Genomic DNA, 24,635 nt, shown 5'->3' with positions numbered 1-24,635 from the left:
TGGATGTTGGTTCCCTTTGTTTCCATCCTCTGTTAAGATGTTTCAGTAATGTTGAGGTCTGGGGAGGCCAATCCATGGCTGACGTCCTGTGATGCTGCATTAGCAGTTTGTTCATAGTGAAAAATGAAGCCACTGCCAATCAGACATTTGCACAGTGGATCAACTTCTGATGGTACTGTCCTGAATTCCACACCTATAATATGTTTGCATGTACTGATGAATATGTGCAGCTGATTTTCAGTCCAGTTCCTGTGTGACAGACGCCAGTCTTTCTGCCTGTGTCCTTCCTTAACAATAGAGCCATCCTTCCACTGAGACTGTTTCTGATGAGGCTTCACTGAGCAGTAGATGGATCCCTCAGCTCATCTAATCGTCCTATTTCTAACACATGACTGTCAGAAACTGTTAATCTGCTGCAGCTCTTTAACTCCTCCACTTCTTTTTTTGTAATCTCTTAGTTTCCTCATCTTTTAAGGTGGCACTGCACACCAGATCCAAAGTCAACATGCTGTTATATGATGGAGTTGAACCTGTAATGGAGTTTGATTTAAACCAATCAGCAATTAAGTGAATGATGATGAGCAAAGATGGTGGAGGTGGTGGATGAAGACCCGGACAGCTGTGGTTGGCTCCTCGTATAGAGCAGAGTGAGGTTGTGTTTGCACATTATTATAAAACCATGTTCACCATATATTTTAGCTGCAGACAATAACATGATTTCTTTGCTGTGGTGATTTTATTCCACTTTGGTAAAATGGGAAACCATCATTTCTTGCTGTAATTCACACATTATTCCAAGAGCCTCAACACGAGCCTTGTAGTCCGACCATATATAGACAAATCAATAGTTGTGTTTGTAACAGCTCACGAACATGAATCGTTCCACATTACTTTGAAATCATTGTAAACTAAACTGGAATAAATGAGTGTTTATATATAGTTTTGTCTCAGCTGTTCATACACAGTGTTTCAGTTCTTATCAGAGTCCCACCGTCTCACTGTGGTGAACCTTTAGCTCTGTTGGAAGCGTGTTGTTAGACCAGGTTTCCCTCATTTAAAAATAATCTCTCATTAGAAATGGACATGATGTCTAAGACATAGAAATGCTTATTATGGGTTCACTTGATGTCACTGAAAAGATGCACATGGGTAACGTGCAGGCCGTCCAGCTCCGAGGTTTATCTCCTCACCTCGAGTCTGCGACACTCTCTCCGTGTCCTCTCAGATAAGGGCGCGCACATTTCTGCACCATCTTCTAAATTACAAAGAGCGATTCACAAAACAGAAGCTCACAAAACACTCATCACAAACCAAAAATGGCTCCACTGAGCGTCAAACTGTCACCAGAATTACTGATAATCTAAAGACTCACAGAACTCATTTTGTCTCATTGTGTCTTAGTTTGAGACATAAGTGCATGATCATAATACTGTGTAGTTAGATGAGACAGAGCTGATGCTTGCTCTTAATTATCCTCTTCATGTTTCCCGAGCCTCAGCAGTGGAAGCTACCATGGATAGAAAGACTATGACTCATCTTAAATCTCAAATCTTTGTCTCCAAAGAGCTGCTGATGTGTCCGATATGATCCACAAGCTTAAACTAGGATTATAAGTGTGTGCAGTGATGTGTGTGAAACCTCTGAGGACTCACACGTGTGTGCTTCAGCCCACACACACATATGAAGCACTGCGACCTCACACAGAAGTGTTTTACACATCCAGCCTGAATCCTGATCATTTCTACAGTTTATTAAGTTCAGCTTCACCTGAACATCAGTGATGAAGCTGCTCTGACTCCATCACAGCTCACAGCTGTTGGAATGAGTCAAACAATGAAGAAGGTTCAGAAACAGCTGATGATTTTACAGAAACATGATGCAAACATGAGAATGGACACATGATTTTTTATTAACAGACACTGTTTATGTTTCACTGTGCATGACGTCATCAACACTGACACCAGGGGGCGCTCATCACCAGCCTGAGGAACTGTGATAAGGGAGGGAGACGCAGTGTTGTGTGTACTGCAGTCGGACAGAAGGAAAAACTTCCTCCTGAAAACATTTTCATCCTTCCCAAAAGTGTTTGAGTCAAATGTTACAAATATATAAATACAATAAAACACAGGGTCTTACATAAAATTAGTGATGCAGTTGTGCACTGAGCACCTTTCCAATGTTCCTTCCTCAGATGAGTCCAGCTGCTGAACACATTAACATCTGTATGTAAATGTAGCTGAGAACCAACCTGAGCACTGCTGGGAAAATACAAAGGCAACCATCAAAGTGCTGTATTATCTTATTTATTCTGAATGTTGACTTAGATCCACACCACGATTTATGAAACTATAGAACTAAAATAACAACAATCGTCTGCTTCTTTAAAATTTCTTTCATTACATCAAACCAGTGAAAACTGAAAAAAACAAAGAGCTGTTAGCATGTTCAGACCAACTTTGAGACAGAGACTGTAAAGTTCTGCACTTTAAATCCTGCCTGTGTTCCTGCAAATGATTCACACTGAAAGTATCTTAGTTTAGTATTGAGTGAGCCACAAAGCAGCCTGATAGCTTTAAAACAGGAAAAGTAAATGAAATTGACAGTTTCAGTGTAGCTGGATCTATTATTGGGGGGTCATGACCCCCGTAACCCCGCCTGGTCCTGAGGTCAAATCCACCATCTTTGTTTCAGTGCTTCATGTTCTCCCGTGTTTGTGTGCGTCCTCTCCGGTACTCCGGCTTCCTCCCACAGTCCAAACACATGCAGTTAGTGGGGTCAGGTTAGCTGTGAGTGGTTGTGTCTCTGTGTTATTCCACCTTAATCAATGACTTCCTGTTAGCATGAAGTGCTTCTGTAGGACTGATGTCATTTTCATGGTTGGATCATTTAAATGAAGCTGGACTCAGATGCAGTAAATAAGCTGATTGATCATTAATGAATAAAGCTGGTCAAACACATCACGTGGACACATGTGATTGTGTGTTGTAGTATTGATCCCAATGCTGGTATCAGTCCTGGATCAATAACACTGGATGGATGCGTTCAGCATGGAGCCCTGAGCTGTGTTACAGACAAACATGGAAACTGACAGGTCTGTGTCATTCACAGTCTGTAACACTTCTAAACAACAGAGGCTGACCCAAGTGCCTCAGAGCCAGGCACGCTCACATCACAGCTCTCTAAATAAGCCAGTTTCAAAATAAGAGCTGAAAGCTGTGTTTGCTTGTGTTAGCTTATTATTGTGGAGACTAACATTCAGTGATCATGTGTTCAGACTCATAATGATTACTCTCAGAAATCCTGATCTTTGTATTTACTGTGTGTTGGATCAATAACTGAGATTCATGGTATCACACAGCTGTGCTGCTGCTGATGTCAGCACATCTGGAACAATACGAGGTATCTGCTACCAGACTGAGCAGGACGTGAGACCTGTGGACTGTTTAAAGCTGTCCCTCCACAGCTCACTCAGACCTGATCCACACCTCAGTGATATTCTCTGACTTCCTCACACTCAAAAAAATCAACTAGGGCATGTGTTTGATTAACAAAGTAGTAATATGTTTACATCACATGAAGAAATCATTTTTATGCTCATTAAATGATTCATTCTTTTTTGTTGAATATAAATCAAAGAAAACTTTGATGAGTTAAATTCGTTCATGGCAATCCAATGAGAATGAGGTCCATCAAACCAACGGCTCTGATAGCGTCATGTATTGCGCATGCTCCACGCCCACCGGATGCGGAAAGGTCCGTTGAGAAGTTAACGAGCGCACGTGGAGTTACTTCTTTGGCATACCTGATAGTGAGGTAAGTAATATTTCTTGATATATTTATTTAGGTTAGTGGAGTGAGAGATAAATACTATTACCGTATTTTCACGACCATAAGGCGCACTTAAAAGTCTTAGATTTTCTTCAAATAGTGCGGCGCGCCCTATAGCGCGGTGCGCCCTGTGTGTTGTAAGGAGGACGTAGTAGAGAACACCATGAGAACGTTAAAGGGTGAAGTGTGGGCGTTGATCGTATATACCAGGACAATCGCACATACCTGTATAAAAGAACAGGTATGTGCATTATGCAAGACATCGTTGTTTTAACAACCCTGAAAATGGCAAAGAGACACGCTTATGAAGCACAGTTTAAACTGAAGGCCATCAGCTACGCGGAGGAACATGGAAATCGAGCAGCGGCGAGAGAATTTAAGATTAACGAATCGATGGTTCGCAAATGGAGGAAGCTAGAAAACAAGCTCCGGCAGGTCAAGAAAACGCAGCTGAGTTTCCGCGGAAATAAGGCGAGGTGGCCCGAGTTGGAGGAAAGACTCGAGCGGTGGATCATCGAGCAAAGAACGAGCTGGAGAAGCGTTTCGACGGTCACCATTCGGCTAAAAGCAGTTTCACTAGCTGAAGAGATGAACATTGAACATTTCCAAGGAGGTCCGTCTTGGTAGCGCAGCAACTTCCAGCGGATTATAAGGAAAAGCTGGCCATCTTCCGCTCCTACTACAGCAAACACATCGGCGACAAAAACATCCAGCCCAGCCACATCACTAACATGGACGAGGTCCCGCTCACTTTTGACATCCCGGTGAGTCACACTGTGGAGAAGAAGGGGACCAGCACGGTAGCGATACGCACAACGGGGTATGAAAAGTCTTCTTTCACTGTTGTGCTTGGCTGCCATGCTAATGGACAGAAACTGCCGCCTATGGTGATTTTTAAGCGAAAGACTTTGCCTAAAGAGAAGTTTCCAGCAGGAATCATCATTAAGGCAAATGAAAAGGGCTGGATGGATGAGGAAATGATGAAAGACTGGCTGAGGGAGGTGTATGTAAGGAGACCAGGTGGTTTTTTCCACGCAGTTTCACTAAGAGTGGAAGGCAGCGCCGGGCGAGTTACGCCACAATTTGCCAATGGATTGTAGATGCTTGGGCTAACATGTCTGCTGGCACTGTTGTTTGAGCTTTCGCAAAAGCCGGCATCGTTTCCGAGGAGCCGCACGGCACGGAAAGTGACTCTGACAGTGAAGAAAGTGAACCTGGCATGTTTGATGGAGATTTAGCGCAGCTGTTCAATTCAGACACAGAGGATGAGGACTTCCATGGGTTTGATTGATGATAAAAGTGTGAGTACCAAACTTTGTTTTGCTCCTGCTTTATTTTTAAATACGCACACTTGTATGCTTGTGTGTTGTTGATGATGACGATTACCGGTAATAGAAATGTGAGTAAGGTACCGAACTCAGGTTTGCTCCCGCTTTATTTTTAAATACGCATACGGTACTTGTATGCGCCCTATGATCCAGTGCGCCTTATGTGTGTGTTAAATACAGTAATGGCACACATAACTGAGACTGCGCCTTTTAGCACAGTGCGCCTTATGGTCGTGAAAATACGGTAGTTAAAAATTTTTACCTGTGTAGTGTGGAGATTTAGAGGAGTTTTATATATAGCAGGGAGGTTGTAGACCCAAGCATTTTTCAAATGTAAGTCGGTGAATTTAATGTTTTTTTAAAAACTTAACCGGAGTCGCTAATTGTTGCAACAGAGCAAACACTGATGAGGTTATTTTGGTAAGTTCGTTTTTTTTTTTTGTTTCTGTCGACTTTGAATGAGGTGTGTTTCATGGTTATCTGCGTTGGTAGGACTGTTTTTCTTCTCTGGAGTTAGCTAACTTTGAAGAGCGGGAAAGCCGCGTAGAGCCGTTACGTCTTCGCATATAGCTCCGTGAATGACAGGTTACTTTCTGCTTAACCGGAGTTGGTGATTGTTGGTAGTAGTGGTAAGACTGACCGACATGGTTTTGGTGATTTTATGAGTGTTTTATGATGCTCTATCTAAAATTCCTGTTTTTGTCAGTGGAGTTTAGTCGCGGGCAACCGCATTAACTGGATTGATGAAAGGTTTAATTCAACTAAACCAGCGTTTAGGGGAGTTAATAACAAGGAGTAAGATAAAATCTGTCACAATAATTGCATGTGCATTTTCTTTTTTTGTAATATATTCACTTAGTTTTCGAATTCAGAATGATTTAGGTGGATAATTGTTCGGGTTATAGTTTCTCTGGTGCTCTGCATTAGGCTGACTAACGGTGCGTTCACACCGAACGCGATAGACGCCCCTAGCTGATCGCGTGCACATTTGCACCTCGAAGCGCGTCCAGCATGAACTGGTCGAGCTTTATATGCAATTTTCACGCGTATGAAGAAGAGATCTGGGAGGAAGTAGTGCCAGACGGTATGTTATTAAAATGGCAGCTGTCAATCTAGCGTTTGAAGAAAGAGTCCACCTTCTCTATTTGCTGTGGAGAGCAGAGCAGTGCCTAAAGGACGTCCTCACCGTACCTGGGTCCATCAGGTCTTCCACAAGCATGAGCAGTTTGGTGAGTTTCACCACTTGCTCCAGAAGCTCCGTCTGGATGACGGCCGCTTTCAGCTGTACCACCTTCTGTCCCTTGCCGAGTTTGAGAAGCTGCTGTCCCGCAGATTTTACCAGCTGGAGCGGTAGACGTGATAAGCGCGAATGCACAAAATGCACCACACAAACTTTAGTGCGTATTTTACTTCGCGCTTCAAAGGCGTCAGTCGTGTGAAGTAGGCAGAAAAGCGTTTTCTCAATGCAACTCTGCTTCCGAAGTTTAGCTGGACCCCCAGTCGCGCTTCATCGTGCTCCTCCATTGACTTTACATGTAAACCTGAAGCTCTGGTCGCGTCTATCGCGTTCGGTGTGTACGCACCGTAACAGTCTTCACATTTCACAGTATGTAGATATTAACACAAATTTGTCAGAGTAATAACTTTGTTTTAATTAATTTCTCTCCCCAGAAATACATCACAAAATAAAGCCACATTCCCATGCTCTGAGATTCTTATGCACCTCCTCAACAATACATGGTAAGTTCATGTTTGCCTTATTATTATTATGTTATTTATTTTTTTTGGATGATGCAGAAGTTTAATCTCCTTGACGTTTTCTAATGCATATTTCATTTTTTATCAGTGACGTGTATGTGGCAGTGCAAGCATTGTGTTACCAGAGAGAGCAGCAGGTACAAATTACTTCAACATTATAAACTACATCATCATTACGGAATAGGTCAACATTATCTGTGCATATATGTTAATTGTCCGTGCACATTTAAGACTTGGAGTGGACTGAACACTCATGTCTATAAAGCTCATTCATCTCAGTTTACACAGACAGCTTCAAGTTCAGTAACTTTTAAATGTGAGTTATGTGACTGCAGTGACGTCTTCTCTGAGAGAGATGTTTTTGTCCATATTGGAAGTAACGAGACAGTTAGTTGTGTGTTTCTTGGTTGCCCTTTCAAGACAAATATTTACAATACATTTTATACACACAAGAGGAAGCATCATCCACACACACTTAAAGATTTTAAAGACAGGGTAGTTACACGTGTGGACCCAGTTCAAGTGATAGAGTCCTCTGATAACGTAAGGGCTAGCTGTTCTGAAGATGTATCCTATGGTGAATTTGAAAGTGAGTCAGTGACAGAATGTGATAATAGTGCTGTTGAAAATCAGCCCGAACTAATTGAACGGAAATTAGCAGTAATATTGTTGAAATTGGAACACATATTTCATGTTCCAGCAAAAGGATTAGATGAGTTCTTAGAGGAGTTAGTTTTTCTGTTGAGTTCAGCTAGTGTACCTCTGACAAAGCGTACAATTAGAGAAATTTTTAAGAGCCTTAACCTCCATATTAGTCAGGCTGTTATTGAAGAGCTTGCAAATTCTGTATGTGTTTCTAACCCTGTGGCTAAAATATTGGGAAAGTGTGGCCCTCTTGCCACTCCTTATAAAAGAAAACTATACTACATACAAAATTTTAGGGTTGTAGAGCCTGTTGAGTATTTTTTATCGATAGACCAAAGGAAGTCATTTCAGTACAAACGCTATATAAGAACCAGTCTATTTACCATGTGGCCTTTTGGACTCTTCCAAACTAAGTATTCCTTTTTCAAACTGCTGCCTAAAAGCTAAATATTGTCATTATGGATTCCCTTTTTTCTTAGGATGACACAATACATGCAAGACGAGCATGCATCCTGAAGTCCTTGTGTGTCTACCTGAATGAAGACCATGAGAAACTTGTGAAGGAATATACGGTCAGTTACATTCACAAGTTGTTCTGTGTTATGTAATTTGCTCCAGGAGTTATGGGTAATTTCAATATATGAAATGGTAAAATGTGACACCACGTGTGAATAAAAGATATTGCAATTGGTCCTTGTTTTGTTTCATGTCAAATTTCTGAGGTGTGAAACCAGAGACATAGAATTTAGTAAATATATCAGCATATTCACGCTGATTGCTCAATTCCTTTATTTTTTTCATATCTAGACTCAAACAAATGTATTATTGTATTTTACGTCACAGAACACTGAGGCCAACACTGAAGCCATGGAACAAACTGTGATGGGAGTGTATGTCATACATCAGGAGGGTGCGGAGCCTGGAGATGACCCAGAGAACATCGATGTCCTGATTGAAGGCGTGGAGGTTCTCACTGGTTTGAGGAGCATTGCAATTGCTTGTGCTCTGTTATTTGGACTGATATACTGTCTGAACCTAAGCTACCCACCGGAGCTCAAATGCACTTTTGAAGTCTTGCAAAAGATTATCATGAAGCTGGATGGACAGAGGTTGTCATCCAAGGCACAGTTTCTAAAAAACAAGCTAATGGGGTGAATGAGCTTGAAACAGACTCAGGCAAGCCAGATATTTTTTTTCAAGGTTTTTGCAATGCAAATATGTGTTTACTGTTTTAAAGTTTAAAATTGTAAGTTATAAAATGTTCATATAAACTATGTGGTTTGCTCTGCGGCTATTATACAAAGATTGTTTGTTCATAACTTAAAGTCTTATACAGTTTAAGTGTAAACACTGATTTTTGCCAGATGGCAATTGTTACAAAGGCAAATGCACACTGGTTTTCACAAATTGTTTGAGTGGAGCAGTTATACTCAAAATTGAATGTTTTCTCCACACGTTAAATAGCATAAAGTCACTATTAATGGATACAGCCTGATTAAATGGAGGACTAATGTATGCAAGCAACATAGTAATGTTGTAATATTATAGTAATGTTGAATGTTATGTCTGAGCTTTAAATTGTGTTAAAATTCATATTGTTGTTTGCAATGCATATTTTACTACATTTTACGAAAGTTGCTTTGGGGATAATATTTTTTGTCTGCAAACTATTCAACAGACTTATTTCATTTTTATTATTAGGGTTATTTTATTGTATTTTTTCTTTCAGTCAGCATGTCTTGATCTGGAAGTTCTGTGGTCTTAGTATGAGATGGTTAAAGGGGAGAAAGCTAGGCTGAACTGGGATCCTGCCAACTGTTTTAAGAATGTTCAAGCAAAATAAAAGAGATGGTTTTGCAAGTTATCATTTATGTATGTTTCATTAATTTAATTAAAAGTAATGTTTACATAAGCAATACAAACACTAACTGAAACATGATTGGTGTAAGTACTACAGACATAAATTACATTTGTTCATTCAACAAGATTAACATTGGTGTAACAAACAAATATTTTACTAGTTCATGTAACAAGACTGACTTTTGATGTGCCAAAGTGTTTAAACAATATAACATGAATTTAAATTAATTAGACTAACTTGGTACAAACATGTTAACTGAATAAAAATCAAATTAACTGAATGTTAATGTTTAAATTATGTTACACTTACAAACATATTTAGATCTAGAGATTTCAGACCTACCATTTATTAGCTCAAACATCAAAAGACATGAATGCTTTAAAAGTATCAACATCAGCTTTTCTCTAACAGCATGGTGGGAGTTTCTAAAAATAACGGAGTCTTCATTAATCCCATGCAAACGTACACCTATCTGGAATAACCCTGACATATTACAAAACAATAATATGATTAATTTCCCAGAATGGAGTTGTAAAGGAATTAAATACTTAGAACATATATTAGAGGGAACAGAATTTATTCCATTTGACGGACTAGTTACACAATATGGGATCAACAAGACAAGGTTTTTAGAATATCAACAAATTAAATCCATAGTAAAAAAGAAATTTAACCTCAGTCAAGTTGAATTACAAACACCACCAAGTGCGGCACATTTTCTTACTCTTAAATCCCCCAAATTATTATCTAAAATATACAGAACACTTTCTAAATTAGATGAATCAATATCCCTTCCTACTGCAAAGTGGGAAGCAGATTTATCAGTCAACCTAGACCAAAACTTCTGGTCTCAGATTTGCTTAAAAACTTTTAAATTAATTAAAAATCCCAGTCTGCAATTAATACAATACAAAATACTTCATAGAGTGCACTATACAGGTCATCGGATGTTCAAGATGGGCTTTACATCTTCCAACAACTGCTCACACTGTCAAGGCAATACACCAGACAATTATATCCACGCTCTGTGGTTCTGTCCACCAGTTCAGAAGTTTTGGCGCGAGATATGTGAAGACTTATCAAAGTGTCTGAAATGTAACATTCCAACTTCCCCCTTAGTGTGTTTGTTGGGCAGCTTAGATAATGTCACTTCAGAAAAGAATATGGCCCATATGATCTTCACTGCCCTATGCATAGCCAAGAAAACAGTCCTCATGAACTGGAAAAATAAAAATAATCTTAATTCTAACTAATATAGAAATTATCTATTAGATTACATTAGTCTTGACACAGCCTCTGCCACCACATCAGATCAATTGCTCTGGGCCCCTTTTATCAGCTCCATCACCTAGTGGGGGTGGGGGGTCATAGTTTGGTCCCGCCTTCACTGTTGTGATTGGTGTGGGGGTAGGGACAGGCTTAGGGCGTCGGGGGGTTCCCCGGAGGCATCTTCCTTGGGGGGCTCAACCCGGGGTAGCGGTCACGTCCGGTTGGGGGCTCTGTTGGCTCTCAGGTGACTGTTTCCTCGCGGCTGCGTGCAGCGGGGCTAGGGGAGGGTCTGTGCTGACGGACGTGGGTTACTGACCTGGCAACCTGGCTGCCCCTGGGTGGGTCCGGGATGGGCGTGAGGTTCTGGGGGCGCTCCGTCTCTGGGCTGGGGCCCGGGCCGGGCCTCGGGGGCTTGGGTCCTGGTTGGTGTGTTGCCGGGGTTGTGGGCAGGTGGGTGCATGGGGGCCCGGCCCTGGAGCAGGGTGCCGCCGGTGCGTCGAGCCGCCTGGGGGGCTCTTCAACTGGTGGGGGGGATGGTCACATCTTGCAGGAGCTTTCTTCTCTTCAGGAACTCTCTGCAGGAGGGGGAGATACAGGAGAGGTGGAGGAAGATCTCAGCCTGGGCGTTTACCGTCTTATGTAGTCTGGAAGATGTGTGGATGGTGGGGTGGGTGCAGTTTTCTCTGTTGTGGGGTTGGGTGGACTGTCCAGGGCTCTGTGGAGCCGGAGGGCGCTACTGCACTGGGCCCCGGTCTGATGGGCCTGGGCCCCCCTTCCCTGGCGGGTCGCGAAGGGTGGGAGTGCCTACTGGGGTCAGCGGGGGAGCTGGCCCCAGGGAGGGGTTACCTGCCCCTCCCTTCCTTCCCTCCCCATCTCCAGCTGCCTCCCTCTTCCCGCTCCTCCACAACCACTCACACATGCAGGACCTTGGAGTGGGGGTATGTCACCAGGGTGCAGAGGAGGCTACCCCCCCCCTGTCCCCTTCTGGCTGCCTCTGCCTCAATTTTATCCCACAACTTAGACATTCACATTATTCACACTCTCATTACACATACATATAGGATCTTGGGGGTGGGCACAATCACGGAGTCCAAAGTACCATCAGGGTGTATACCTCACCCCTGACGTCGTTGCCCACCTCTCAATTTTAAATACACGTAGACATTGAGGGCTAGCAGGAGGGACTATGCGCTTACCTGCTGCTCTCTGGCAGGTAGCTCCATGCCCTCCTGGGTTTTAATTGCACCTTAGAACACACATGCATCAACACTACAATGAGCGGGTGGAGGGAGGTTTGGAGTCTTCTCCCACCCCCATTCTCTGCGGCCTGCTGGAGCGGGAGGGCTAGTAGGAGGAGTTGGCCGTCCGACTGCGGTCTGGGGTGTGGGGCCTCCCTGCTGCTGCGGAGTCGGGGTGGTCTGCCTCTCCCCACCGCAGGGAAAAGGGTAACACCACCTGGGTCTGGGTGCAGTTCCCCCCTCCAGGGGCAAGGGTACCTAGACCCGGTTTGTAGAGTACGCTTGGGGAGTGTGATCGTGTGTACAGCGTCTCTTTATGTCTGTCTCCACGTTGGTTGAGTGTGGAGTGAGTGCATATGAGAGCATGAGGGTGGGAATGGATGTTTGTGTCTGTGTGTGCCTGTATGTCTGTGTCTATATGTCAGGTTGGGTATCAGACGCCACCTCTCTGGGGACACCTCAGGCCCTCCAAGGTTTGGAGGCCTATCTCCACCCACCACCACTTCCCCTGCCGGTGGCGGACTCCCTCAGGTGTCGGTGTGTTGGTGGTTCTTTGTATCTGGGGGTGGGCGTCCGGGTACACACCGGCTCACTCCTTGGCGGCCGCTTGTCGGGGCCTGGGGCTCGCTCGGGCCCCTTCGGAGGTGGGGTGCCCCCGGCCTCTCGGCCTGGGGCTCGGTCACTCAGGCACAGCTGGGGGCCGGCAGAGCTCACGGGCGCGTCACTGCAACTCCCCCTGACTTCTGCTCCGCGGCTGCTGGGCGAGCCCTCATCTGGGACTCTCCTCAGCTCTTACTGGAACAGTGGCGCGGCTGCCCCTCTGTTGGTCTTCCATGGTCTCTTGTGTTCTGGGGGCCTCTGGATGTCTGGAGTTTTGATCTCCTCCATACCCGCTTCACACCCTGGAGGACGGGGCTGTGGCCCCCCCACACTCCCTAGCAGATCATTACATGGAGAAACCTTTGGAATGCAAGCATGCTGATCCACACAGGTATGCACACATGGGTATTCACAGACGCGGACTAAAGCTTTCTTGGCTGCTGCCTCAAAGCACACTGTGCGCTGTCTATCTTGCGTGCTGCACAATATCGTTTATTATTTAGTAAATATTGATATCTATGACTAGCTAGTTTATTGTGATGGTGCTTTGTTTTCTCTATTATTATGTTGCTCTTTGTTGTTTGCTGTCTCCTCTGTTTGTTTGTTTTTTTTGTTTGTTTGTTTTTTTTTTCTCCATACAGGTGACCCAGGAGTTCTTTTTTTTTTCTCTCTCTTCCCCCCCTTCTCACCGTCTCTTCTCCCCTTTGGTTTTCTTTCTTTCTCTCCCCCTCTTTCTCTCATTCATTCCCCCTGTCCTATTTATTAAAAAAAAAAAAAAAATGACAAAGGATGAACTGAAGCTCTGCCATCACGTAATGTCGCATACTGCTGTTTCTGATGTCATTTAGAAAAAAAAAAAACAAAAAAACAAAAAAACAAACATATTTAGTGTTGAAACAACACAATCAAGATGGATTGATATAACATGATTTGTTTAGATGGAATATAGGTGGCAAGATGAAATTAAGTTCATCCAATGAATTATTTTTTTGAGTGCAGTAGAGACAGAAACCATTCAGATCTGGGACCATCAGCTGACTGATGATGTCACACAGACTGTGTTTTTCAGGAACAGTGATTCTGATGTGAGCCTGCTAGCTGACAGCAGACCTGATGAAAGCACATGTTCACATCTGTGAGGACAGACTGGACTCTTTGACTGCACCTTGGTTCTCCTCAGAGGTCTGTACAGGAGCATGTCCACCCCCACTGAAGATCTCAGTCACTGTGAAACATAGAAAGCTGCTTGTGTGGCCTCTGCCTCACATGTAGATACAGCTACAGGTTTCTCTGTCAGTCAGACTGAAACAGTGTCCTGATGCTGCATCATTCAGCTCTGTGCCCCAGTCAGCATCACTGGGAGCTACCAGTGTTTCTGCCCTTTTCCTGTAACACTACACTCAGCACAGGCTCAGCTGGTATCCAGTGTTGGACTTTGGCTTCAGCTGCTGTGATAGATCCTCTAACATAGATCAGCTCTGCTACATGTTGTTAGATAAGTGCAGCTGCTGTCATGTCCTGATGTTTCTCTGGCTCAGCAGCTTCTCCATCAGAGGTTCACATGGAGCTGATCCAGTATCTCCAGTAACTGTGTTCTGTGCCTCACTGGTTCATCCTTCTGTCTGTGTGACGTCAGTCAGATGTTGAAGTTAAACTCTGTAATCTTCACTGTGTCACAGAGTTCAGTGAGTCCCGTTATTCACAGTATCAATCAGATCATCAGAGAACAGCTGATCAGCAATCAGTGGTGCCAACAGCGCCTCCTGTGGTGAGAGGATGCAATAATGCAATGTAGCTTTTTTCCACTGAACACTTGCAGTCATGGAAACTGTCTGTTGGATCTGTGTGACGTTGCTTTCTTGGTCAGAGTTCCTCACAAATGTCCAGATGATTCTTCTAATGAGGCGTCGACCATGTTTGCAGCTCTTTGGAAGAAAACGTCGCCCTTTGCCATCCTTACTTTTCTTTGACTTCTTCAAATGCAGCTGAACTCCAGCTGGTATTTTCTTGGACTTTGCAGCTGTTTCTGGTCATCAGTTCATTCCTGCAAACCTCTGAAGCTGAACAACAATGATGCTGCATTGCTGGCTGATCCCAAAAGGTTGATTCTGTTCATCTGGACGTTTTCAGAAACGTTTGCTCACTGATCAGGTGACTTCTTCAGTCTCAGCTGACTGCAGCTTTACAAGCTTACAAACAGCACATTTGCACAATGACTGAAAGCAGCAGCACCTGATATATATGATACTAATATAATACATATACATATATAATCCATACTAATGATGAAGGAACTGAGCTCACAGTCCATTGTTCATTCAGTGAACTACTCAGTTTATTTTGTGTGGACAGGAACACATGTGACATCACTTCCTGTTTGTTTGTGACTGAAGAGGAAGAAGTTTACAAGGAATCATTTAGAAGAGTTTCAAACATCAACTGATTGAATCCATGAATCTGAAAACGTGTTTGTGAGTGAAAGAGACAGACATGTACAGACTGAACTATCTGTTCAACAGTCAGAGTGTTTCTGTAACAGGAGACACTCTTTACACTCCACTCAGCACAGGGACACTGAGGAACCAGGAGGCCAGAGAAACCTAAACCCAGGATAAAGAGTTTGAGTGAATGTGGTGTTGAAGGTGTGGAGGTGGATCAGAGTGTCAGAGGAGACTCTGTAGAAGGACAGAGTGCCAGCAGGACAGTCCACATACACTGCTGCTCTGTTAGAGACAGAGGAGGAGGAGGAGGAGGAGGAGGGGGAGATGGATGTTTTTATTCTATTGTGCCTGACAGAATCAGGACCATCATCAGAGCAGATCAGACTCCAGGACTGATCATTGTATCCAAACAAACAGTCATAACTGCCTCCTTTCCTTCTGATGCTTCTGTAACTCACTGATATACAAACTCTTCCTCTCCACTCGACCTCCCAGTAACAGCGACCAGTCAGACCATTTCTACACAGCAGCTGATAATCATCAAATCTGTCTGGATGATCAGGATATGACTGAACCTCCACATCTGTCACCTTCCTGTTGTTGTCAGACAGTTGGAGCTTTGTGTTCACTGTGTTTGTGTCGATTGTGAGTTGACAGGAATCTGATGGAGAGAACAAACACAATCCAGCTGCAGTTATTGATCCATCATCTGTTCATTGATTGACACTTTGATGATGACTCCTGACATGATGAAGATGGTTGAATGTGTGCTGCTTTGTTTTCATGAATCCCATTAAAAACACACTTACACTTCCTCAGACCTGGTCTCAACCATCGGACTCCAGCAGGCTCCACCCTGAAAGGAGGAGGGGGGTCAGAGCAGCACAGTCAGCATGCACACATGGACATTACATGGCTCTCACACACACACTGTTACACACTGAGCTCAAAGCTCGGCTCCACTGTTTTATTCAAAGAAATCTACATTTATTTATCAGCACATTTAAAAACAGCTTGAGCCAAAGTGCTGCACAGAGTAGAGAGAAAATAGGAAACATACACAGTAATGACTATAAAGACTGGTCAGGATTGAAAGCTACAGAGTACAAATGTGTTTCCAACCGGCTTTTAAAAATGTCCAGTGTTGGTGACGACCTGATGTGAAGGGCGACTGTTCCAGAGTTTGGCTGCAGCCATCGATAAAGCTCACCTCTGTTTTTACGTCTAGTTCTGGTCAGAAGCTGCTTATCTGCAGACCTGAGGGCTCCACTTGGATTCTTTTGTTAAAGAGAGATAAGATGGAGCCAATCCATTCACAGATTTAAAGACAACCAGATCTGGAAGTGGATTCTACCACGTACTGGTAACCAGTGGAAAAAGCTGGTGATGGGTCGTCTAGCACAGACCCACCGCTGGAACCAGACAATTGATGAGGGAGAGAACTGTGACAGCGCCGTTCCTTCACTTGACCTCAGTCGCTCTCGTCTGCTCCCTCGTAACACTGCTCTTTATTGAGCTTACATGAATATGCACAAGTTCATTATGACGTCTTACACAGGTATGAACAAAGAGTACCAGTCTGTGCATAGTGTGTGTGTGTGTGTGTGTGTGTTCGTTCCAGATGTGACCCTGTGACCTCAAAGCTGGTGCTAAGAGTCCAGCGGTCCCCCTAACAAAGGGCTCTTACAAACCTTTGCCATTTCCCAGCATGCAAGGCTCTCGTGGATGCAGGCACACCATTCAGTGCTGACGAGTATGTTGATGTCATTTTGAGGCTACAGGAGGAATTTGATCACAGATTTGCTGACTTCAAGACACACAGAGCCACCTTTCACATTTTTGCAGACCCCTTCTCCTTTGATGTGCAAGATGCCCCTTCTGTGCTTCAAATGGAGCTCATTGAGCTGCAGTGCAACTCTGAACTCAAAGCAACGTTCAGGGAGGTGAGTGGAAAAGCAGACAAGCTTGGACAATTTTTGAGAGGATTGAGCCCTAGTTTCCCTCGGCTTTCCCGAATGTTCAAGTGGACCATGTGCCTTTTTGGTAGCACATACTTGTGCCAAAAGCTCTTCTCCACTTTGAACTTCAATAAGTCCAAGTACAGGTCCAGACTTACGGATGATCATCTTCAAGACATACTGAGGGCCGCAACTGCTTCCTCCCTCAGGCCAAATCTGGCTCGGCTATGCGAGAGGAAACGCTGCCAGGTCTCTAGCAGCAAGGAGTAGGCAAGAGAAGCCATGTTCAGAAGAACAGTTCATTTTCTACAGTGTTCCATTCATGTTCAGAAGAAGGTTATAGAACTGTTAATACAGACATTTCAATCTAAATACAGCAGATATAGAAGACTGAAAAAAACACACAAGTTCACTGACTAAAAATATCTTATTATTGTTTTATTTATGTATTACAGATTGATTGATTTTCTTATTAATTCTTAATTTGTTTATTTATTTTTCATATTTTGTGTTAAAAAATAAAAAAAGAGATTTGAGAAGATTGGAATTTTTTAACCATGCCTTTCCTGTGGAAAACCTAATGCGGCCCAGCCTCACCCAGACTCTGCCTGCAGCGGCCCCCAGCTAAATTGAGTTTGAGACCCCTGTCCTACACCATAAATCAGTAAGAGAGGGTACGACCTCTCTCATGGCCCCAAGTGGTGTGTGCATGCCAGAGCACTCTGGAAGGCACACAGAGTCTTTACAGACTACTCAGGATCAAACCTCTATCATTATGCAATCGATTATACAACTCTAAGCATATATGAGTAAATATTTCTAAGCATCAATCAACAATATAAACCTTACAGCTGGTTTTAATAACAGAATTCATTTGTTTCTCAAATGAGAAAGAGCTATCGAGAAACACTCCTAAATCTTTAGTTCTGAACTTTTCCAGTGGGCCAAGGTCAACATTATTAGATAATGCTAATTCTTTTCCCTTACATTATAACAATGTGAGGAGTTAATGCTAAGTATACTGCCATTAGCGGCTAATTCTAATTAGGGGTGAATAATTATTAGTAGCTAATGCTAATTTGACGTGAATTAGCATTATATTAGTGAGGAGTTAATGCTAAGTAGGCTGCCATTAGTGGCTAATGCTAATTTTAGACTAAAAAGCATTAGCAGCTAATGCTCATATTGTTTTCCTTTGCTTTGTAAGAATGACAGCAGCTAATGATACGAAAAGTCTGCCATTATTAACTATTGTTAATTTGATGTAAATTAGCATTATCCGATAATGGTAACCCTTTTCCCCTGCATTATAACGATGTCAGGAATTAATGCTAACTAGGCTGCCATTAGGGGCTAACTCTAATTAGGTGAATAATTATTAGCAGCTAATGCTAATATTGTTTTCCCTTCCCTTTTAACAATGTGAGCAGCTAATGCTAATTTGATGTGAATTAGCATTATATTAGTGAGCAGTTAATGCTAAGTAGGCTGCCATTATTAACTAATGCTACTTTGACGTGAATTAGCATTATGTGCTAATACTAATACTGTTTTCCCTTAATTTTTAACAATGTGAGCGGCTAATTCTAAGTACGCTCTTGTAAATAGCTAATTCTAATTTAGTGTGAATTAGCATTATTCAATAATGCTAACACTGTTTTCTCTTACTTATTAAAAATGATAGTAGCTAATACTAATACTCTTTTCCGTTGGGTAACAACGATGTGAGGAGTTAATGCTAAGTAGGCTGCTTTTAGAGGCTTATTCCAGAGGTGTGGACTCGAGTCACATGACTTGGACTCGAGTCAGACTCGAGTCATTAATTTTATGACTTTAGACTTGACTTGAAAAAATGTTCTAAGACTTGTGACTTGACTTGGACTTTTACACCAATGACTTGGGACTTGAATTGGACTTGAACCGGTTTACTTGAAAAGACTTGATATTTCACCCCAAATATAAAATTTAACATGCATATTATATAGAGATTGAAAATGTGACGTCATTCACGGGTAGAACCGCAAAGGATTCTGGGAACTCGTGGCAAGCGGTACTAGCGCACGCAGGCTTTCAATTAAAATCAGTCACACAGCGATAAAAAGAAACACAAAAATGTCAAGAAGCTGTTGTGTTATTAACTACAATAGCCGGTCGCATGACAGCCACGGGAAGCCGACGGGTAAAGAGATCGGTTGTTATCGGATTATGTCGTGGAAGAGAAATTGTTCAAACCATGTTTCCGAAGTAACAAAGAGGCGACTGGATTGCAGCCATTCAAAGATCAAATATAACGTCCCAGAACCCTCCAGCTCACAGGTTAGTCTGCTCCAAGCATTTCCACAGAGGTCAGTCTGCTGTTGTAGTTAATGCGTCATTTTTCTTAACATAATTGGTGATATAGGTTACAAGCAAGTCTGGCGCTGAACAGAAATTGTCGCGCTATGCTCCTTTATTTATTGTGCATAAATAGTAAATTGTCCTGACACAATATTGCGTTTCGCCTCTGTTATTATGGTACATTGACAAAAACACATACTTTTATTCACAGGATAAAACAGGTTTTTTGTATCACTAATTGCCCAGTGCGATTACAGCATACAGTATTATTGTCACTGCTACATTTCTGTGATGCTACCAGAAATTATTTCCACTACTAATTAATTACCGTTGAGCTCAAAGGTTATATTAATAAACGGTTAACGAATGTGTATTTATGAAGACGATTTGTGAGACTGGTAAACTTATGATACGTACGATGGTCTTTCGTTCTACACGGTGCATTTCAAGGTCCTGCACCCATCCGTCGGTAAACTGTACCTGGGCTTGTTGCAGTGACCGGAAGTTACTAAACTTCATGAGTGTATGCACTCACTCCAAGAAGCGTATAATTATAAATATGCATATAAATATGCTAAGATGAGATAGCTGACTTCATCTAACTAGCAAATGTTTTCCAGGCTACGTTGGTGATGCAGTTTTTTTTAATGTGTATGATATTTTTGTCATGCGATTTTAAAGCTGGTCCTACAACCGCATCCAAGAATAACATGCAGCTTATCTCAGAACTGTCGGTGAAAATTATTCTTGGAGCTAGGTTTAATTGAGCTGCATTTTAAAGAGGTGCAATTTCACAATTTGTGTATATTTTCTAAGTTCACTATTTTGTATGTGTTGAGAAAAACACAGATTTTAAAATTACATGGTCTAATATTTACATTTAGCATATAACTGCAACATTATTTTTTCGTTTGTTTTTTTTAAAGACTCGAAAGGACTTGAAATTCAAAGTTTCAGACTTGTGACTTGACTCGGACTTTTACACCAGTGACTTGAGACTCGACTCTGACTTGCCTGACATTACTTGAGACTTGACTTGAGACTTGAGGATAAAGACTTGAGACTTACTTGAGACTTGCAAAACAATGACTTGGTCCCACCTCTGGCTTATTCTAATTAGGGCTGAATAATTATTAGTAGCTAATGCTAATACCGTTTTCTCTTTCCTTATAACAATATGAGCAGCTAATGCTAATTTGATGTGAATTAGCATTATATTAGTGAGGAGTTAATGCTAAGTAGGCTACCATTAGCAGCGAAAGCTAATTTGAGGTGAATAAGCATTAGTAGCTTATGCTAATACCCTTTTATCTTGTGTTATAATGATGTGACACTTTTCTCTGCTAAGGATTTGTGTGACCATGATGGAAACTCTGATAAGCTAATGCTGCTAAGCTAATGCTGTTTATGGGCCCTGTTAGAATCAATATTTCATTCTCATTCTGTTGTTTGACAACAATAACAGAAAAATGTGCACTTGAGAACAAATTTATTGTGAATTCAGCTGTGAATGTACAGTTTGTCATTATTTAAGCTTCCATTTCCAAATGTTAGCTGACACTTTATTAGGTACACTGGTATCTATATCAGGTACACCTGTGACCTAAATGTTCCTGCAAAAAGACTCCTTGGAGACCCCTACATAAATATCCATGAACTATCCAGCTAGACTAGTGTGTCTGTCCCTGAAAATATTCCTGCATGTGTGATTGTTCATGTGTCATCTGCAGGAAGTGAGTGAAAGACACAGGAAATGTTTCCAGCTCTTCCTCCTCTATCAGACATTCTTCATACCTGAGAGTGTCCAGTCTCCAGCCTGGATCCTTCAGTCCAGCCGACAGCTGCTTCATTCCTGAGTCACCTGGATGATTGTAGCTCAGGTCCAGCTCTCTCAGATGGGAGGGGTTGGAGCTCAGAGCTGAGGCCAGAGAAGTACAGCCTTCCTCTGTGATCAGACAGCCTGACAGACTGCAGACACACAAAACAACAATCTATCTGTCAACAGTTGTTTTCTCTTTGTCACAATAACATCTATCCGTCCATTGTAACTTTAGGGCGATCGTGGCTCAAGAGTTGGGAGTTCGCCTTGTAATCGGAAGGTTGCCGGTTCGAGCCCCAGCTTGGACAGTCTCGGTCGTTGTGTCCTTGGGCAAGACACTTCACCCGTTGCCTACTGGTGGTGGTCAGAGTGCCCGGTGGCGCCAGTGTCCGGCAGCCTCGCCTCTGTCAGTGCGCCCCAGGGTGGCTGTGGCTACAATGTAGCTTGCCATCACCAGTGTGTGAATGTGTGTGTGAATGGGTGGATGACTGGATATGTAAAGCGCTTTGGGGTCCTTAGGGACTAGTAAGGCGCTATATAAATACAGGCCATTTACCATTTATTTATAAGTGACAATACCCATCAGACAACAACAGTCATCTGAAGCTGTTTAACAGTGTAAGGTAACCGCCTCCACTGTGAGCAGCACTTGGTGATGGTGGGAAGAAGAACTCCCTTTGACACAAAGATCCTCCCAGTGAAAACAGGCTCCAGGAGGAGCATCTACCATGACTGGTTGCAGGGTGAGGGGAAAGAGAAGAGATGAGCTCAGAGAGACAAGAACAAAACAGAGAGACAAAAGTTAAGGACATGCAGTAGTGACATATAAAAGCATCAGGAGTGAAAAGTGGGGAGAAGAAAGCAGAGCATCATGGGAAGTCCACCAACAGCCCGAGCCTATAGCAGCATAACTAAGGGATGGTTCAGGGTCACCTGATCCAGCTCGAACTATAAGCTTTATCAAAAAGGAAAGTTTGAAGCTGATCTTCAAAGTAGAGAGGGTGTCTGTCTCCTGAACTCAAACTGGGAGCTGCTTCCACACCCAGTCCAACATAGCCAGGCTTTCTTTGCTGCTTTGACAAAACCTCAAATCCCAGTCAGAGATGATGAGCATCATCACAGTGATGATCATTTCTCTGTAACCCAGGCTTTCTGCTTCAGGATCTGTGCACGCTCACAGAACAAGGAGACCTTTCACTAAATGGATGGACTGAGCTCAGCCTACAGATGAACTGGTGCCAGAGATCATAAAGAACATCAAACAGTCAAATTCAACACTTTTAATGGAAATATGAGATTAATGCTGCAGACAATCATGAACCTGCTGAATTCATGAACATCAAGAATGCAGCGAGTGGTAAAATAAAGATTTGACCTCAGTGTGCTCAGTGTTCCTGTCTATTCCTAACATATTCCTAACATGATAGCTGCACTTTAGAGCTCTAAAACTGGAACTGACACATGTTTAAACTCCACATGTTACTCAGTACATTCAGTTCTGACACTCGCCCACAGTCCAACAAAGGAAACATGGAGATCACATCAGTTTGTCACCAAAGTCTAATTATTAGGGCAACTTAACCTGTTATAATCTCGTTAACTCATTAACTGATTAACGTCAGAAATTATTTTAATCACAGTTTTTAAAATCATGATTATTGTGAAAGTGCTCACTGGCTCTGAATATAACAGCCATGGGTCACAGGAGGGATGTTGATCAGTGCTGGCTTGAAATGGGCGTCATTATGCGTCTCAGCCAATGGGAGCATTGAGGGTGGGCCTAATACTACTGCAGCGCTCACATGACCCAGGACAGAGAGAAAGGGGCGGGGACAGAAACATGGAGACAGGTACAGATCTTTGACATGTTCATTTTAAACTGTTCCAGGAGGCAGTGTTGATACAACTAAAGTTATCTGTTGTTGAAGAAGTCGGTCTGAGGAACGTTCTTAGGATCAACAAATGACGGCATGTATGAGCCTCAAGACGCAGCGTCACAAGAAGAACACATGAGCTGTAGAAAAAGGAGAGACTACGAAAGCCACGGCGTTACAACATGAACCAGCTGTTGGTCTCTCTGGAGACTACTGGGCGTGGCTGGGTAACCATGGTTACCTGGGAGTTACAGAAACGTGCAGAACATGTGATTCATGTTGCACAGCAGTGGGACATTTGAAATAAAGTCAGCACACTCAGTACAGATAGTGCATCAAATATGATGCTGCTGCCAGACGTCTGCCTTTGAACACGTCCCTGCATCGCGCACAACACCAAGGTTGCCATGGCAATCACAGCTGACAGGGACAAAGTGCACAGCTGGAAGCCTGCAGGTATATTTAACATGATGTATTTCTCAGTGTCCTGTCGGTGTGTGAGAGACAAACAGCCTCTGTATGTGTGTGTAAATACAGCATGAATATGTAGAGGACATGTTTGTGGATATAAGTAAATGAAAGCTCTGCGTCATTTGAATCTTTGACTCTTGTTTCTGTTGCAGGTCTGTGACTGAACTTCTGGGAGGAGAAACGTTGGTTTCATGCTCTGTGATTCTGTGTTTTGTCATCTCTCTCAGGTGATGGACAGCTCAGATGATGACCCCTGCCTACGTGGCCACTTCAACTGTGAGAGACAGAATGTGAAAAAAAAATCCATGAATCCACATGGTAGGATTTGTAAAGAATTTATTCGTAAATCAGGGTGGAAAATAAGTATTTGGTCAATAACAAAAATACAACTCAATACTTTGTAACATAACCTTTGTTGGCAATAACAGAGGTCAAACGTTTACTATAGGTCTTTACCAGGTTTGCACACACAGTAGCTGGTATTTTGGCCCATTCCTCCATGCAGATCTTCTCGAGAGCAGTGATGTTTTGGGGCTGTCGCCGAGCAACACGGACTTTCAACTCCCGCCACAGATTTTCTATGGGGTTGAGGTCTGGAGACTGGCTAGGCCACTCCAGGACTTTCAAATGCTTCTTACGGAGCCACTCCTTTGTTGCCCGGGCGGTGTGTTTTGGATCATTGTCATGTTGGAAGACCCAGCCTCGTTTCATCTTCAAAGTTCTCACTGATGGAAGGAGGTTCTGGCTCAAAATCTCACGATACATGGCCCCATTCATTCTGTCCTTAACACGGATCAGTCGTCCTGTCCCCTTGGCAGAAAAACAGCCCCATAGCATGATGTTTCCACCCCCATGCTTCACAGTAGGTATGGTGTTCTTGGGATGCAACTCAGTATTCTTCGTCCTCCAAACACGACGAGTTGAGTTTATACCAAAAAGTTCTACTTTGGTTTCATCTGACCACATGACATTCTCCCAATCCTCTGCTGTATCATCCATGTGCTCTCTGGCAAACTTCAGACGGGCCTGGACATGCACTGGCTTCAGCAGCGGAACACGTCTGGCACTGCGGGATTTGATTCCCTGCCGTTGTAGTGTGTTACTGATGGTGACCTTTGTTACTTTGGTCCCAGCTCTCTGCAGGTCATTCACCAGGTCCCCCCGTGTGGTTCTGGGATCTTTGCTCACCGTTCTCATGATCATTTTGA

General features: G+C 43.0%; 2 protein-coding genes across 3 annotated transcripts in view; one reads left to right on the top strand and one right to left on the bottom strand.

Annotated features, from left to right (window-relative positions):
- The first annotated feature begins 1,928 nt into the window (after window positions 1-1,928).
- On the top strand, window positions 1,929-12,201 carry LOC309704990 (uncharacterized protein). 2 transcript variants are annotated; one of them, XM_082530579.1, is made up of 5 exons: window positions 1,929-3,813; window positions 6,828-6,896; window positions 7,003-7,051; window positions 8,039-8,131; window positions 8,403-12,200. In XM_082530579.1, exons 1-5 carry the CDS (start codon window positions 3,674-3,676, stop codon window positions 8,712-8,714), a joined length of 663 nt encoding a protein of 220 aa, XP_082386705.1. In that variant the 5' UTR covers window positions 1,929-3,673; the 3' UTR covers window positions 8,715-12,200. The 2 variants fall into 2 exon arrangements, with proteins under 2 accessions (XP_082386705.1, XP_082386706.1); XM_082530580.1 differs by lacking the exon at window positions 1,929-3,813 and adding an exon at window positions 5,592-5,785 and having other exon boundaries at window positions 8,403-12,201.
- Window positions 12,202-20,929: 8,728 nt separating this feature from the next.
- Window positions 20,930-24,635, bottom strand: part of LOC309704942 (protein NLRC3-like) — a 101,332-nt gene continuing 97,626 nt past the window's right edge. Inside the window, exon 10 of the mRNA XM_082530461.1 lies at window positions 20,930-21,231. Within this exon, the coding sequence (XP_082386587.1) occupies window positions 20,934-21,231 (298 nt within the window). The 3' untranslated portion in view covers window positions 20,930-20,933. The remainder of the gene's footprint in view (window positions 21,232-24,635) is intronic.

This window comes from Aulonocara stuartgranti (genome assembly GCF_965226115.1).
Source record: "Aulonocara stuartgranti genome assembly, chromosome: 4".
Taxonomy (NCBI): Eukaryota; Metazoa; Chordata; class Actinopteri; order Cichliformes; family Cichlidae; genus Aulonocara; species Aulonocara stuartgranti.
Note: the sequence above shows the minus strand (reverse complement) of the source record. Positions and strands in the feature narration are given on the sequence as shown.

Excerpts from the sequence above, each read along its gene's own strand:
- LOC309704990 (XM_082530579.1), top strand. The coding sequence starts at position 3,674 with ATGAGAATGAGGTCCATCAAACCAACGGCTCTGATAGCGTCATGTATT. Across the intron at positions 3,814-6,827 it reads TTGGCATACCTGATAGTGAG|AAATACATCACAAAATAAAG; the intron begins GTAAGTAATATT and ends TTCTCTCCCCAG. Across the intron at positions 8,132-8,402 it reads AACTTGTGAAGGAATATACG|AACACTGAGGCCAACACTGA; the intron begins GTCAGTTACATT and ends TTTACGTCACAG.